The sequence below is a fragment of the Salminus brasiliensis genome, chromosome 8 (genome assembly GCF_030463535.1).
Source record: "Salminus brasiliensis chromosome 8, fSalBra1.hap2, whole genome shotgun sequence".
NCBI classification, from domain to species: domain Eukaryota; kingdom Metazoa; phylum Chordata; class Actinopteri; order Characiformes; family Bryconidae; genus Salminus; species Salminus brasiliensis.
The window spans coordinates 42,232,507-42,247,506 of record NC_132885.1 but is presented as its reverse complement, the minus strand read 5'-3'; the positions used below and the strand labels follow the sequence as shown (position 1 = coordinate 42,247,506).

Here is a 15,000-nt window from a genome sequence, read left to right as displayed (position 1 = left end):
CGCAGCCAAATCGTCACCGTAGCAACCGCGACACAACGCATGACGCCTGCGCGTCTCAAAGTTCCTCGGTTGCCACGGTGACGCGATCGACTCCACCCCGAGCCAATCCGCGAGCTGCTCTTGAGCACAACCTACCGACCAATACGAGGTGCGTGAAGGCGGGGCTTGTCGGAATACGGGTGGGGATTGAAAGCGTCGCGCGGCGCCGCTCCGCTCGGGCTGCGGAACAAAAACATGAACCCGAAGCGCCCGAGAGCCCCAGGAGCTGCGCGCGGAGCACGGCGGCGTCCAGCTCGCGGTTAGCGGTGTTATGGGCGCCCTGTTATTGGAGCCTCGCCTCGCCTCGCTGTGAGCACCGGAGCCGCGCAGGACTGGCTGTGTGTGGGGGTCTAGCGCTGGTGCTGTGCTTTGGGGAAGGATGTGGCTGACTCCAGAAGAGGTTGCCCTGAAAAACGCCCTGAAGCTTTGGGTGACGGAGAGGTCCAACGACTATTTCGTCCTGCAGAGAAGGAGGGGGCATGGAGACACCGGGGGGAAACTCACAGGTACATAGTTTTTAACCTCCTAACCCTCCACCCTTCAGGAATCTGGCCTGACCACTCTCAGAACTGCTGGCTGGACTGAGTTCATAGCCCAGAGACAGGAGGGGATGTGGTCGAGCTGTAGATGTTATGGTTCTGCATATGCATGTAGCTGTAGACCTTCAGACATTCTGTCCCAGCCCGTTTACCTCGAAATACACCCGTAATCATGGATCCTTCATTGCACCGATGCCTGAAATATGAGTCGTGTTTATGGTAGGTTACGAAAACTGTGCCTTCAAAGCCCCCCAGCATTGCCTCAACCCTGTTCCCTGAACCCATTCACCCCCATCAACTTTTTGGACTGTTCCACAGCTCACAGATCCCTCAGGAGCTTCACCTCCTGCCTTCACCGAGATTCCTGGAAAGTTTTCTGATTGGTGTAGCCCTTATTCTCACTTTTATGATGTCACTGTGACACGTACAACCCCGTTACGCAGATTCTTGATTCTTCAAAAGTCAAGGATTCATCGTTTGATGTTCTTTAGATGATCAGAGACGAGGCGTGATGTTATTTTGCCGTTTTGTGGACGTTTTTTTGTTTATCTGCTGGTTCTACACTAAAACACCCCCCCCCCCACACACACACACTCCTCTGTTATTGATTAATTAATAAAATAAAATAAAAAATCGTAAACTTTTAATTTTAGATGCTTCATTTTTGTAAGCGCTGAGTTATAAGGGCCGGTAGGTACGGTAATGATGGAAGGACCGAGGTTTACGTGGTTTTGATGTACGTTTTAACAGGTGAAATATGCTGTTGTTGAAACGTTGACATTTTGCTGGACAAGTAAAGGAACGTACACTTTTATACATATTGAAGAAAAACAAATAACATTTAAGATTATTTATTATTTGTTAATACCTTAACTTGTTTTGCAGTGTTTAAGTTCTGTATTAGAATAAACAAAAGGTTGTTTCTACACTACAATGACAAAAGTATTGGGACACCTGCTCTTCCACTGTTTCTTCTGAATTCAAGGGTCCTTAAGAGAGTTTCTCCTGCTTCTGTCTCTACTGTCCAGGGAAGAAGGCTTTCTACTACTTCTTTGAGCATTGCTGTGAGAATTTGATTGCATTTAGCAACAACAGCGTTAATGTCGTCAGAATGTTGGAGGATCACCACCCCACCTCATCCCCAACTCATTGACCTATAGTGTAGATCCCTGGGTCTACTGACTGCAGACAGAACTGTTCCATGGCAGACTTGTTGGCTCTGGTGGGAGTGTAGAGTGGGCAGTCGGTCTCACGATGGAAAGAATCTTTGTCCACAGTAGATCTGAGAGAGCACTGAGCTGAGAGAAAGGCTATGGGGTTTGGAAAGGCAATTTTGTTGCAGCTGAGTCGGCGACCTTGCGATGAAACTAATCTCATAGGTGGTGAAGTCCAGACTGTGCTGACGGTGAAGCTGAAGAGCTTGGAAACACTGTACAAAACAGCTGTTGGCTGTGGAGAGGGTCCAGACTCTGGTCTAGTTCTGACAGGGTCCTGCCGGTTGTAAAGGAAAGATGTTTTGGACGTTTAAGGCCCTTGATAGCAGTCGAGTTGAACAGCAGTCAGGCGGCTTGCAAAAATTGAACCTGAAGGTACGTTCTCAGAATTCCAGGACAGTTTCTCCTAGAAGTTCGCCCTCATTGCTGCTGTAACAGCGTCTACTCTTCTGGAAAGGCTTTGCATTAGATGTTGGGATCGATTGATCTGTGCATTGATGGATTGACTGATTGGGAGCATCAGTAAGATGCTGGACGATTAGTTCTTCTACTCCATTGGATGGAGCTCCATCGCTCCAGAGAATGCAGTTCCACTGCTCTACAGCTCAGCACTGGGCCTGGTCTAGGAACTATGGAGATTACATAAGGTAGATGACTGCATCTTAAAGCTGCCAGACTCACTTATTCAAAGGGTTGTCTGTCCAGATACGAACTTTTGGACGAATCGCGTCCGAATGTTATATAAACGAGGCTTTGGGGAAATGGTGGCTCTCGGAATGGAAACTCTGAACTTGCTCAGATGAACTGAAGGAAGGTTAGTTTATAAGCAGACACACTCCCTCAGGTCATGTGATTACCTTTGAGAATATAACACTTAATCCAAACAAAGGGCTTACGATAAGCCACTTACAAACAGAAAAGAGTGTTCACGTAAGCTCCTGTGTTGGGTTTGCGGACGCTGTGGAAAATGGGAAAGAAAAAAAAAGAGTTGCATCCTGGTTAGGCTTTTGTTTTAGCTCAGCCGGGGAGTTTCCTACCCCGGGAACGGGTTTGGTTTGTGGAAAAGGATCCGACCTCGTGTCCACAGCAGCTGTCTCACTTCCAGAAAGAAAAAAAAAAGAAGGAGAGGACCAGGCGTGTGTAGAGAGTCCAAAACACACCCTTCAGTTTCGCCAAACGGCTGTAAAAGTTCACTAAAAGTAGTAGATCTTTCCAAAAACAAGACTCAAACCACTGAGGAACTGAGGAACTTCTAGATCTTCTACAGCCTCTTAGTCCATCCAGCATCTCGGCACAGGGACTGAAGTGTGTTAGACTATCTGTACAGATCTACAATAGCACAGTCCAAAATCTGAACCCGCAACTAAACCCAAAAAGAAGAGAATCAGGAGATCCACTGAAAAGTTTGTGGACACCCTTTCTAATGAATGCGCTTAATGTCGCACCTCTTGCTGACACCGACAGCTTATCTAGTCCCTGCACAGAACGGTGTTCTCTGGAATGATGGTGGTGGAGCTCCATGCAGTACTTTTAAATGGAATAAGTTGGGGAGTTGATGATGGGGATGATGAGGTGAGGTGGGGTGGTGATCAGCATCCGACATCCTGACCTCACTAGCGCTCTTGCCGCTGAATGCTATCAAATCCTCACAGCAGTGCAGTGTTCCTCCAAAAATCTAGTAGAAAGCCTTCCTCCCGAGACAGTTACTCCAACAAAAGCAGGAGAAACACATTTTAATGCCCTTGATTTCAGAAGAAACAGGGAATGAGCAGGTGTCCCAATACTTTTGTCCAAATAGTGTGGATGTTAATGGCTGTAATGGAGCTGAGGAGAAAGTTCGGACTGGTTAACTGGAGTAGAAGTGAAAGTGTTGCTCGTGTTGCTGGAAAACCCAGACTGCAGACTTTTGAGAGGACTTTGGAAAGGCAGTAACCTATAAAATCTACTTCCTGGCAGTGGAAGCAGGTCTTCTGCTCCCCAAAGCCCTTTAAGGACGAGCCGAGAGTCAGCCAGCTAGCAGCGGCCCCCGACCCAGGAGCGGCTGACTGGCGTAAACACACAGTGCTACTTCTGTAATAAGTGTGGTCTGTAAAGTCACAGAGCCGTCTACAGCGCAGCGTCCATCAACACCAGCCACAGCATCAGGAGCCACTGTGTGTGTGTGTGTGTGTGTGTGTGGCCTGTTAGCATTAGCACAGGGAGTCTCTAGGTAACTATAGTGTTATACATATACATGTATAACACAATATGTCCAAATAGTCTGATTGTACACGTGTTTCTCTGTGGTTTTGTGAGAGTTAAGCTTTGTTAATTAAAGAAACCTGCAGAGGCTGGTTGTTAGCCATGTGGTACTTCCTGTGAGGTAGTGTAGCGCAGTGTGCTAAAGTGCTGTTTAACTTAATGCACTTTTTAGACTTTTAGATCTGTGAAATGCTTTAGTTAAAATGTATACAGCTTTATTTGAAAGCCTAAAGGGGTCATTTCATGAGAAAAAAAAAATTATACAAAATAATAATATCTAAAAAATATGCATATATGTAAATATGAAAACTCTTTTTAAAATAGAAGTAATCGACATAATTGCATAAATATTCTCCAGTTATCGTGATTATATGGGTTTTTTTACCGGTGCGTAGCTTATGTGTATGGCTATGTTTATGTGTATGTCACAAAAACCAATTTGTACGAATTTGCCTATTCATCCTACAGCAGTTTAGCCCCGCCCCATTCAGTATTTCAGCCTGGATTGTTTTTGAATGAGGTACTATACAGGGCAGCCAATCAGAACAGAGGTAATTTCCATATACATATATATATATATATATATGTATGTATATATTGCATGTCTTAAAGGCACAGTAGCACTTAGAAACGTACACAGTTTTTTTAGAAATAGTAATATAAGTATATAAAGTTTTATTTAATTAATTTTATCTGCTGATAATGTTTTAGTTTCATTACTGTAAAAAAAATAGTGTTTGGATTCTAACAGCTCATAAACCAAAGCTTGGGTTTAGTGATTAGTGAAGCTCACAGAGCTGAACTGAAGTTTGAACTCCAAGGAGGAAGTGTGTAACGCTGCTCAGACACACACACACACACACACACACACACACACACACACACACACACTGTCCATCAGAACTAAGTTATGTTCCCCACACCATGTGACTCATTTACTCATTCACTGACGAAATTACCCAGGTTAGCTTATCATTGACCAGTGAACGGTGAAGTGAAGGCCTGCAGGGGTGAAAGTCGGGGTAGCGCCAGTCTCCTTCACACTGAGTTTATTTCATATCATGGAAAAACTCATTTTTAAAAGTTTCATCGTGTTCAAGTTGTGAAACACATGGTTCACTCTCCAGCCTGTACACTCCATACATGCAGACTAATCTGCAAAAAAGGCTAAATAAAATTTCTGCACAAAAATCTACATATTTACATATAGCAGTGTAGCCCCGCCCATTCAATGTGAATTCACAGACGTGAAGGAGTGTTTCAGCTCGGATTGCTTTTCAGCGAGACCGCTAATCAGGACAACTCCTAATACTATCGTAACTCAATGCTAACTCTGTTCTTTCAATTCTACCCTAATCCGATCATTCTATCGTAATACTAACTCATCCTCGCTCAATGTTATTTCAGTTCTGTCTGAAATAAACTAGCACTACTTAGTTGTATCTCAGTTCTAATTTAATCCAAACTCCGTGATGATTCAGTGCTTTTCAAGTATCAAACCTTACTCAATTCCTTAGTGCTAACCAGTTCTCTCAATTCTACCATACTACCAACTTTAACTCAATTCTATACAAGCTCATTCTAGCGCAGTGGTAAATGATGGTAAACTCTAATGATGATTCAGTGCTTTTTAGGTTTTAAACCTTATTCAATTCCATGTCAGTTCTATTTGAATTATTACTCAATGCTACCCAGTTCTTTCAAATCTACACTACTTCTGACTTTACCTCAATTCTCTACCAGCTCATTCTAGCTCAATAGTAATTTAGCACTACTTAGTTGTATCTCAGTTCTAATTGAATCCAAACTTGATGATGATTCAGTTCTTTTCAAGTATCAAACCTTACTCAATGCTACCCAGTTTTTTCAATTCTACCCTACTTCTAACTTTAACTCAATTCTCTACCAACTCATTCTAGCTCAGTGGTAAATTGATGGTAAACTCTAATGGTGATTCAGTGCTTTTCAAGTATCAACCCTTACTCAATTCCATATCAGTTCTATCTTAATTCCTTACTCAATGCTAACTGTGGAGTTCTGAGCTGCACCAGCTGTCTCCGACTGGCCAGGTGGAGCAGACTTGACCAACCCTGTGTTTTAACGTGCCGTGTTAAAACCTGTGTCTAAAAATGATCTTTCACCGGAGAGTGAAAACGGCCCAGCCGCCCATCTGCCAGTGGAATTAGGCAGGTTAGCTTATGATTGACTGGTGAGTGCTGAGATGGTGACCTGCTGCGAGCGAAAGCTGTGGTGTTATTTTTAACTGCAGCTCATTTCTTCATCTTCCTCTTTCTATCTCGCTCAGCAGCTGAAGGGGAAACGCACAGCTGTCGCTCTGTGCGCGAGTGTATTTACTTAAGATAGGGCCGACACGGCGCGCGACGGCTCAGCAAAGCGCTTAGTTTACAGCCGACTCCGCTCACGTCCACCGTTCCATTAAGAGTGAACTTATCGTGACCCTCAGAAGATTACAGCTGGCTTCATGTCTCCACAACTCCTTAATTTAAACCTCAGATTCAGTCGATCAGTCGAGACGTGTTCGATATCCGACATGTGATTCTTTAATTTACAACAAAAGACGCTAGGCTAACACTGCTAACAAACACTGGACTCAGACTGTCACCAATTCACTCCTCTCTGTAGACACGCCCCCAAACCCGTTCTTCTCCCAGCGCGTCTCTCTGAGCTCCTCCAGATCTTCATTAGCTGGTAGATGGATGAGGTTTAGGAGACGGTGGGACTTCCTTTAGTCTAGAACCCCAAACAGAACTTTCTCCACACAGCTGAGGAACCCTGGAGGAACTGGAACCACTTTACAGAGCGGGACGTTCTGAGGATGGTAGTCTAGTTCCAGTTCCAGATTAAACATGTAAATACAAATTTAGAAGATTTGAAGGGCGTGTTTACAGGGAGATTATATTGGTGACAGTCTAAGTCCAGTGTGTGTTAGCAACATTAGCTTAGCATCTCCCGTTGTTAATTAAAGAAGCGCACGTCAGATGCCGAACATGACTCGACTGATCCCCTGAATCTGGGCTCAGTGATCAATCATGCTCATCAGATTTTTGCCAGACTGCCCCTTTAATGTGCGTTAGTGAAATCCACAGCAGGTTCAGGGGAACGTCGAGGCTTTTGTCCAGCGAGAGCATTCCAGGCAAGTCCTTATAGCTCTCCATGACAAAGCAGAGCGGTGGCCTGTAAAGGAGTACTGTTACACTGCAGACAACTGTGCGGTTGTGTTCGGGAATGGGCGTCGTTATATTAGAACTGTTTGTCTTCTCTCTCTCTCTCTCTCTCTCTCTCTCTCTCGTTCGCTCTCTCTGAAATGGTAAACATCAGATTTATATCTCCACAGTGTATCTCCTCTCTTTGTCCTCTGCTGTGTGCACAAAGCTGTGGCCTGTCCAAACAGGAGCTCCTTTCTTCACCTTCCATCCGTCTCCTTCGTTCGCCAAACAGGTCCAAGGTGCTTCTTTCTAGTAATGGGACAGAGCGGGAATTTACTGAAGCGTTCCTGAGGCGAAGCCTGAGGCAGATCCTCATACTAACACACATATTAGTTGGCATATATTTGACTGTGAACCTGAAGCCTAGCTCCACTGTGCATCTACCAGTTCCATGTCTGTCGTGTTGTCAAATCTGCACAGCAGAGACCAGAGGCGGAGCCAGACTCGCCTACTACTTTCTTAGACCAGCACCCTTCACCCAGACCGAGCCGCAGTGTCTCAGACCGCCTTCACTGAGCTTCCAGTGCAGAAGCAGAGCGGGTTTCCCCCTGTCCGGTAAGTGGACGCTCCAACAGTAAAAGTGCAGCTGGTCTAAGTTCCTCTACAACTACAAAAGGATGCCATACAGGTCCTGCTGCAGACGAGCTCCCTCTTCCAGCCAAGGCTGTCTGTCAATCACTTCACTCCTAAGTGTAGCCCCGCCTTCTTACGATAGAGCAGAGTAAGGGTTCAAAACTTTTTTTGTTTTCTGGGGGAGGCTGATTTCAGTTTGGAGACGCTGGAGATAGAAAGACAGTTGCTTGCAACCAGCAAGCAGAGGTGCTAGACCTGTGGTTGCTTCCCTTTTAAGAGTCGTTGAGCTGTTCATGTCTTCTACAGTCGCTGGAGCTACCAGGCCAATGTAGCTAATAATAAGTAAGCGAGTTGGTAAGTCATGTGCATTGGCACTTAGCATGATGCTAACTGCAGGACTACATCATATCACACACTCGTCAGTCCGTGTGGAGGTGTTCAGTAATCTCTCATAGACTTGCTCATGTGGTTTCTGACAGTGTATGACTCACTTTATACACATATGTGTATGTAACGCTGTATGGACAAAAGTATTGGGACACTTGCTCATTGCTATTCATTGTTCATTGTCACTAGGAAAAAGTCCTTCCATGAGCATTAGTGAGCCTTGGACGCCCATGATCTAAGTTCTACCGTTCACTCGCTGCCTAATACGTAGATCCACCTTTTGACAGGAGCCACCGGAACCAGCGGTGTTATTCACATGGCAGTGTTTTTAATGTTTTGGCTGATCAGCGCAGCAGCCTGTTACATTTCCGTCTGTCTGTCTGTCAGCCTCTACTCCCCTCGCTCCTTTCCAACCACAAGCTCATCGTAGATTGAACTGGCGCCGTCATTGGTGCACTTGTATGTTGGGAATCTAATTACCTCTGCAACGGAGAGGCATCTGCACTGCTATTAGCAGATGCCTCTTCTGTAAGAATCCCCCACTGCGTTGTTGCACACTGATGCCTCAAACCTCAGGCCTCTCCACAAGAGGAAATGTCTAATTAAAAAAGCACATGAACTCATTCTCTGACCAAAATGGCATGACTTGTATTAGCTTCTGGTAGAGAGCGAGCGAGAGAGAGAGACATGGAAGTTGACCTTCTGCTGTGTCATCTGTCCAGGGACAGTATTTGTGTTTTTTGTGTTGGGCCATAGATTTATTAGCAAGGCTTATCTATCTACCGTGGGCTGATTGATGGTGTGGTTGGTTGCTGGAGTGATCTTTCAGCTGGTTGCATGAGCAGAAGATGCTAGAACTCGAGGGAGCAGTGTGTCAGCAGATCAGACATGTACCTTCGGGAGTACCAGTCCCAGGTTGAGTCTATGCGTTGTGTTGTGTGATGCATAAAAAAAAAAACAAGAGAGAGACCGGAGATCTGGAAGATATCGCCTACTAACATTCCACACCTTCCCTGTCCAGTCTGGACTCTGGCCAGTTATTGAGGGCCATCAACTGGTTGTTTGGGATCATTGGTTTGTCAAGCACTGTTTGCCCTTTCTTGAGCACGATTATAAAGTTCATTTGAATCATCAGCCAGTTGTTCAAGACCATCAGCCTGCTGTTGAGGGACATTGGCTGGTTGTTGAGGTTGTTTAGGACTGTTGGAGGTTGTTGAGGGACATTGGATTGTTGTTGAGTGCTATTTGCCAGTTGTTGAGGACCATCAGCTGGTTGTTGAGGGACGTTGGCTGGTTGTTAAGGTCTATCAGCCAGTTGTTGAGGTTGTTGAGGACCATCGGCCGGTTGTTGAGGGCATTAGGCTGGTTGTTGAGGACTATCAGCCAGTTGTTGAGGTTGTTGAGGACCATCAACTGGTTGTTGAGGGCCTTAGGCTGATTGTTAAGGACTATCAGCCAGTTGTTGAGGTTGTTGAGGACCATCGGCCGGTTGTTGAGGGCATTAGGCTGGTTGTTGAGGACTATCAGCCAGTTGTTGAGGACCATCAACTGGTTGTTGAGGGCCTTAGGCTGATTGTTAAGGACTATCAGCCAGTTGTTGAGGTTGTTTAGGACCATCGGCCAGTTGTTGAGGGCCTTAGGCTGGTTGTTGAGGACTGTCAGCCAGGTTGTCTGAGAGTCATAAGATAAGGACCATCAACTTGTTGGTTAGGACCATTGGCTGGTTTATTGATTATTGTTTAGTTGTTGAGAACTGTATATCAGTTCTTGCAGGCCATTGGCCAGCTGCTAGGGAACATCAGTCAAATCGCTGTATGGTTGTTGAGGATCTTTGGCTGGTTGTTGAAGTTTTTCTGCACATTTGCTTTGTTGCGTTCCAGCTCTGCACAAAATATAAGCAGATAATGAGCATTCTACTCGGACCTGATTAGAAATGTGATGGTTTAAAAATGTGAGCTGAGCCTGGCGTCACTGGGTGGTCTTCAAGAGGTTTGGAGAGAGTTGCTCACACACTGGACTTCCAGCAGATTCTTGAGGGTGTACTTTCTACTGGATGGTAATGGGCCCATTTTCACAGTAGCTATGCTAATGAGCAGCTTAGCTTGAATCACCGCTGTGACCAGCATGGGCAGGCTAGCTATAAGCCTTGCACACTAGGCACTGGGGATCTGCTTATTGGCGATAATGTGGAGGACTGGTTTCAGTGGGTAATGGCCAACGGTGCTTCCTCACCATGTCCATGCTGGATTTTAGTCTAACAGTGAGCTTTCCTTATTTCTCTAGGCTCTACTTTGAAACATGAAGGGCCTCGATGGGAGTTTATCAGGATTTTTTGCATTGAAACTCAAAGTCTCAAAGTCTCAAGTCTTAAAGTCCTCTTTGAGATTTGGAGAAAAGAGCTGGGGGGTTCAGTAAGCAGGTTCAGTAAGTCCTGAGGTCCTCAGGTCGAGATTTGAAATATATGAAATATATTTGATATATGATGTGTTTAAAAGTCTTGTTTCTATTGTTACTCTAGTTAAAATAAACCGAAATCTTATGACCCCTAGAGTTTATAAGCTTATCAATGAGGAAAAAAGCTGAGTTATTGGAATTGGAATATCTATGGAATAAGCCACACCCCCTTCCATACACTTTACTTTATTATATGCCTCTAGAAGCCTATAGGTCAGTGTGGTTTCCATAAAAGACAGTAAATGAGAAACCCTTACAAAAGGGGTTTGGACTGAAGAGCCAGTTCTGAGGTAATGTGTTGATGCAGCAGGAAGTAGAAAACAGATGGGCGGCCTTTTGTGAGCAGTTCTTCTTGGAATGCAGTTCTACTCGCCCTGAAAGCATTTCTAATGGGAAGCCGAACCGTTCTCCGGGAATCGTGGAGATGCAGTCATGTTGGGGAAGAGCTTGAGCTGAAGGCAGAAGCACAAAGACTGACTGTGTGTGTGTGTGTGTGCAGGTATGCTGGTGGGGGCACTGGACACCGTGTTGGACTCCAACGCTCGAGTGGCCCCGTTCCGGATCCTTCTGCAAGTGCCGGGATCACAGGTCAGCTGGGTCATCGCCAGCGGTGAGTCTTCTCTTTGTAATAGGGCTGAAGCCCATCTGCTGACGCACCGCTGTTTGTTGTAGGCGTCCTCCAGCCCTTACATCAGTGGTCAGTTACCACATATTTGGATGTTTTTGGAGGGTGGATCCACTCTCAGCCTAGAGGTGACACCGATGTACCTGATACACTCACATCAGGACCACACACACACACTACCATGTTAGTCAGTGAGACTGACAACCACCACCCCAGTAATATCCGGACAGCAGAGGTCCTGGTGATGAACAGGGGCCATCAACCTGCTGCAGCAGATGGAGCTTCTGGCTGAATTTGTGCACCTCTATGGTGGAGCTGTAAGGCTGGTGGAGCTCATAAAGTGTGTGTGTGTGTGTGTGTGTGTGCAGGAGCCACAGTGGAGGAGGTGCAGAAACACTGGAAATGGCTGGACCAGAACCTGCTGCCGTACATGGCCGTGTTCGAGAACAAACAGGACGCTGCAAGTTTTGCACAGGGCAAAGTCAAGGTGCTTCCACAGTCCCCCAGTTCAGAATAATAATTAATAAATGAATACATATATATACTGATTATGTGCATTTAATAAGGGCTCGTCACTGCTCTATAACTCCCTTATTACCGCTGAGACTTCTACAGGTTTTGATAGTTCTGTTATACTGAGAGAGGTTTCTGTTATACTGGGAGGAGGTTCTGTTATGATGGGAAGGGTTTCTGTTATACTGGGAGGAAGTTCTGTTATGATGGGAAGGGTTTCTGTTATATTGGGAGGAAGTTCTGTTATGCTGGGAGGGAGTTCTGTTATGCTGGGAGGGAGTTCTGTTATACTGGGAGGGAGTTCTGTTATACTGGGGAGGTTCTGTTATGCTGGGAGGGAGTTCTGTTATACTGGGAGGAAGTTCTGTTATGCTGGGAGGGGGTTCTGTTATGCTGGGAGGGGTTTCTGTTATTCTGGGAGGAGGTTCTGTTATACTGGGAGGAAGTTCTGTTATACTGGGAGGAAGTTCTGGGTGTCCGCAATGGACCACCTGTATCAGCAGTGGGTTCACCTCAATATAGACTTTATGGCCAGTTGACCCAGTGCATCACATAGACTGGACGAAATTAGCCAGTGTGTAAATGCCTGTCCGTGTGTGTTTATGTGTAGGGGCTGATCGCTGAGGAGGTTCTAGCTGGGCAGGCCGCACTTGAGGACGACCCGGCCCGCTTTAGGGAGGTACTGGCTCGGTTTGAGCAGAGGTTTGGGCTGCCGCAGCAGGAGAAGCTGGTGGCTCATTACTCCTGCTGCTGCTGGAAGGGGCGAGTGCCTCGGCAGGGCTGGCTCTACCTCTCCACCAATCACCTCGCGTTCTACTCCTTCCTGCTTGGGAAAGAAGGTGAGGGGATCAAGAACATGGCTTAACTCCTCAAACCTGACCATAGGCCTACCCTTCAGATCTTCACCCTCATTACTGCATGGCTCTCAATGATCAGTTTCATAGGGCCTAACATAGAACCCTGTGGGACTCGTGATAGTTTCTGCATTAGCATCTGTGGGAGCTGTAGAAGTAGGCAAAAGGTCGATTTCACACCTCAAACATTTGAGGTCAAACATCTCACACCTACTCCTTCAGGGCTTGTCTCTATTTGCACTGTTGTTCACGTTTCAGAGAAACACGGAGGCATTAAAACTACAGCGCCGTGTAATCCAGTCTGTTAGAGATTACTGCACACCTCCACGCAGTGTGTGATGATCCAGACCTGCAGTTAGCGCCATGCTAATTGATGTACATAAGCTTCCAGTGCTTGTTAGCCTCATAGCTGGTGTGTTTTCTGTGCAGTGAAGCTGATGGTGCCGTGGGTGGAGGTGACTGGGCTGGAGCAGGCGTCTCTAGGCCTGATGACGGATGTGATCCGGGTGCGGACCCGTCAGAGGCAGCGCGACTTCTCCATGTTCCTGAATGTGGACGAGGTGATGATAGTGATGAGCCAGCTGGCCGACCTCGCGCTGCGCCGGCTGCTGGACAGCGGCGGGCTGGAAGTGGACCAGAGCCTGCAGCAGGCAACCAACATTACCAAAAGGTAACTCCACAATTTTAGTCATGCCCAGTCCCAAAAACTATGTAGGCCTCATCCCATCACACAATGCTTATGCTTCCTGGGACTCCCGGTCACTGACGGATGGCTGTGGCAACACCGGGGATTGAACACCTGTGACGACCCGCTGACAACAGAGCCAGCGCTTAGACAGCTACACCACTTTAGACTTTAGCCCTGACTTTGTGGTTTTCGCTGAACAGAATAGGAAAGTTGCACTTTCACACTGCAGGTTCTGTTTTCTGACGAGGAAACGGAAGCTGGGTAAAGATGAGGAAGTGTGGAAAATGAAGAATGAGTAATGAGAGAGAGAGAGACTAAGAGTAATAGGTGGGATTATTACAGCTTATGGCAGTGCCAGTGAGTGTGTACAGTGTGAATGATCTGTGTGTGTGAGAGAGTGTGAAAGAGAGAATAATTGAATGACAAATAATCAATTTCCCATTTTTATGTACATTATTAAAGCTGGGTGAGTGCCACTACACTCTTGTTTCTTTAAAGGGTGTGTGTGTGTGTGTGTGTGTGTGTGTGTGTGTGTGTGTGTGTGTGTGTGCAGAGCTATGTACATTACAGCATACAGCACTTTCTGTTTGGCATTGCAGAGTGATCCGGTCTGGCAGCGTCATTTAGATTTCATGCACTTTCTAAACATGAGAACTGGCCATGCTATCATGTGCACGCCATAGTTACTGCATACTTAGACCATAATTAGGCCATAATACTGCTTTGTAGGGCTGCTAATGGTGTCGCACAGCTGGTTACCTCACCGCAAAATGTCCAGAATACAGATTTCAATGTCAGTCTGTTTCAGTCGACCAGCTGCAGCTCCTTAAAGCACTAACTCACTCCACTCACACGCAAACACAGTAAACCTGTTAGCTAAAGTTAGCCTGAGTTAGCACTGTCACTGAGGGTTAGCCTGCGTTAAACTGAGGTAAACCTGATAGCGAGGGTTAGCTTGCGTTAAACTGAGGTAAACCTGGTAGCCCATGTTAGACTAAATAAGGCTAACCATGGGTACCAAGTTTAACTCAGACTAAGTTTAGCTAAAAGGCTTAAATTAGCCTGAGTTAGCACTGTTACTGAGGGTTAGTCTGCGTTAAACTGAGGTAAACCTGTTAGCGAGGGTTAGCTTGCGTTAAACTGAGGTAAATCTGGTAGCCCATGTTAGACTAAATAAGGCTAACCATGGGTACCAAGTTTAACTCAGACTAAGTTTAGCTAAAAGGCTTAAATTAGCCTGAGTTAGCACTGTTACTGAGGGTTAGTCTGCGTTAAACTGAGGTAAACCTGTTAGCGAGGGTTAGCTTGCGTTAAACTGAGGTAAATCTGGTAGCCCATGTTAGACTAAATAAGGCTAACCATGGGTACCAAGTTTAACTCAGACTAAGTTTAGCTAAAAGGCTTAAATTAGCCTGAGTTAGCACTGTTACTGAGGGTTAGTCTGCGTTAAACTGAGGTAAACCTGTTAGCGAGGGTTAGCTTGCGTTAAACTGAGGTAAAGCCTGCATTAGCCGGAAGTAAACCTATTAGCTAATATTAGCCTGAGTAAACCATGTTACAGAGGGTTAGCCCAAGTTAAACTGAAGTAAACCTGGTACCAACGATTAGCCTGAATTAGTCTAAGTTAAGACTTTTAGCTAATATTA

The 15,000-nt window shown here is 45.8% G+C and overlaps 1 protein-coding gene across 1 annotated transcript in view; it reads left to right on the top strand.

Annotated features, from left to right (window-relative positions):
* Window positions 1-187: 187 nt before the first annotated feature.
* Window positions 188-15,000, top strand: part of LOC140561461 (TBC1 domain family member 8) — a 25,404-nt gene continuing 10,591 nt past the window's right edge. The window contains exons 1-5 of the mRNA XM_072686683.1: window positions 188-545; window positions 11,174-11,284; window positions 11,668-11,786; window positions 12,423-12,651; window positions 13,096-13,336. Of these exons, the coding sequence (XP_072542784.1) occupies window positions 419-545; window positions 11,174-11,284; window positions 11,668-11,786; window positions 12,423-12,651; window positions 13,096-13,336 (827 nt within the window). The 5' untranslated portion in view covers window positions 188-418. The remainder of the gene's footprint in view (window positions 546-11,173; window positions 11,285-11,667; window positions 11,787-12,422; window positions 12,652-13,095; window positions 13,337-15,000) is intronic.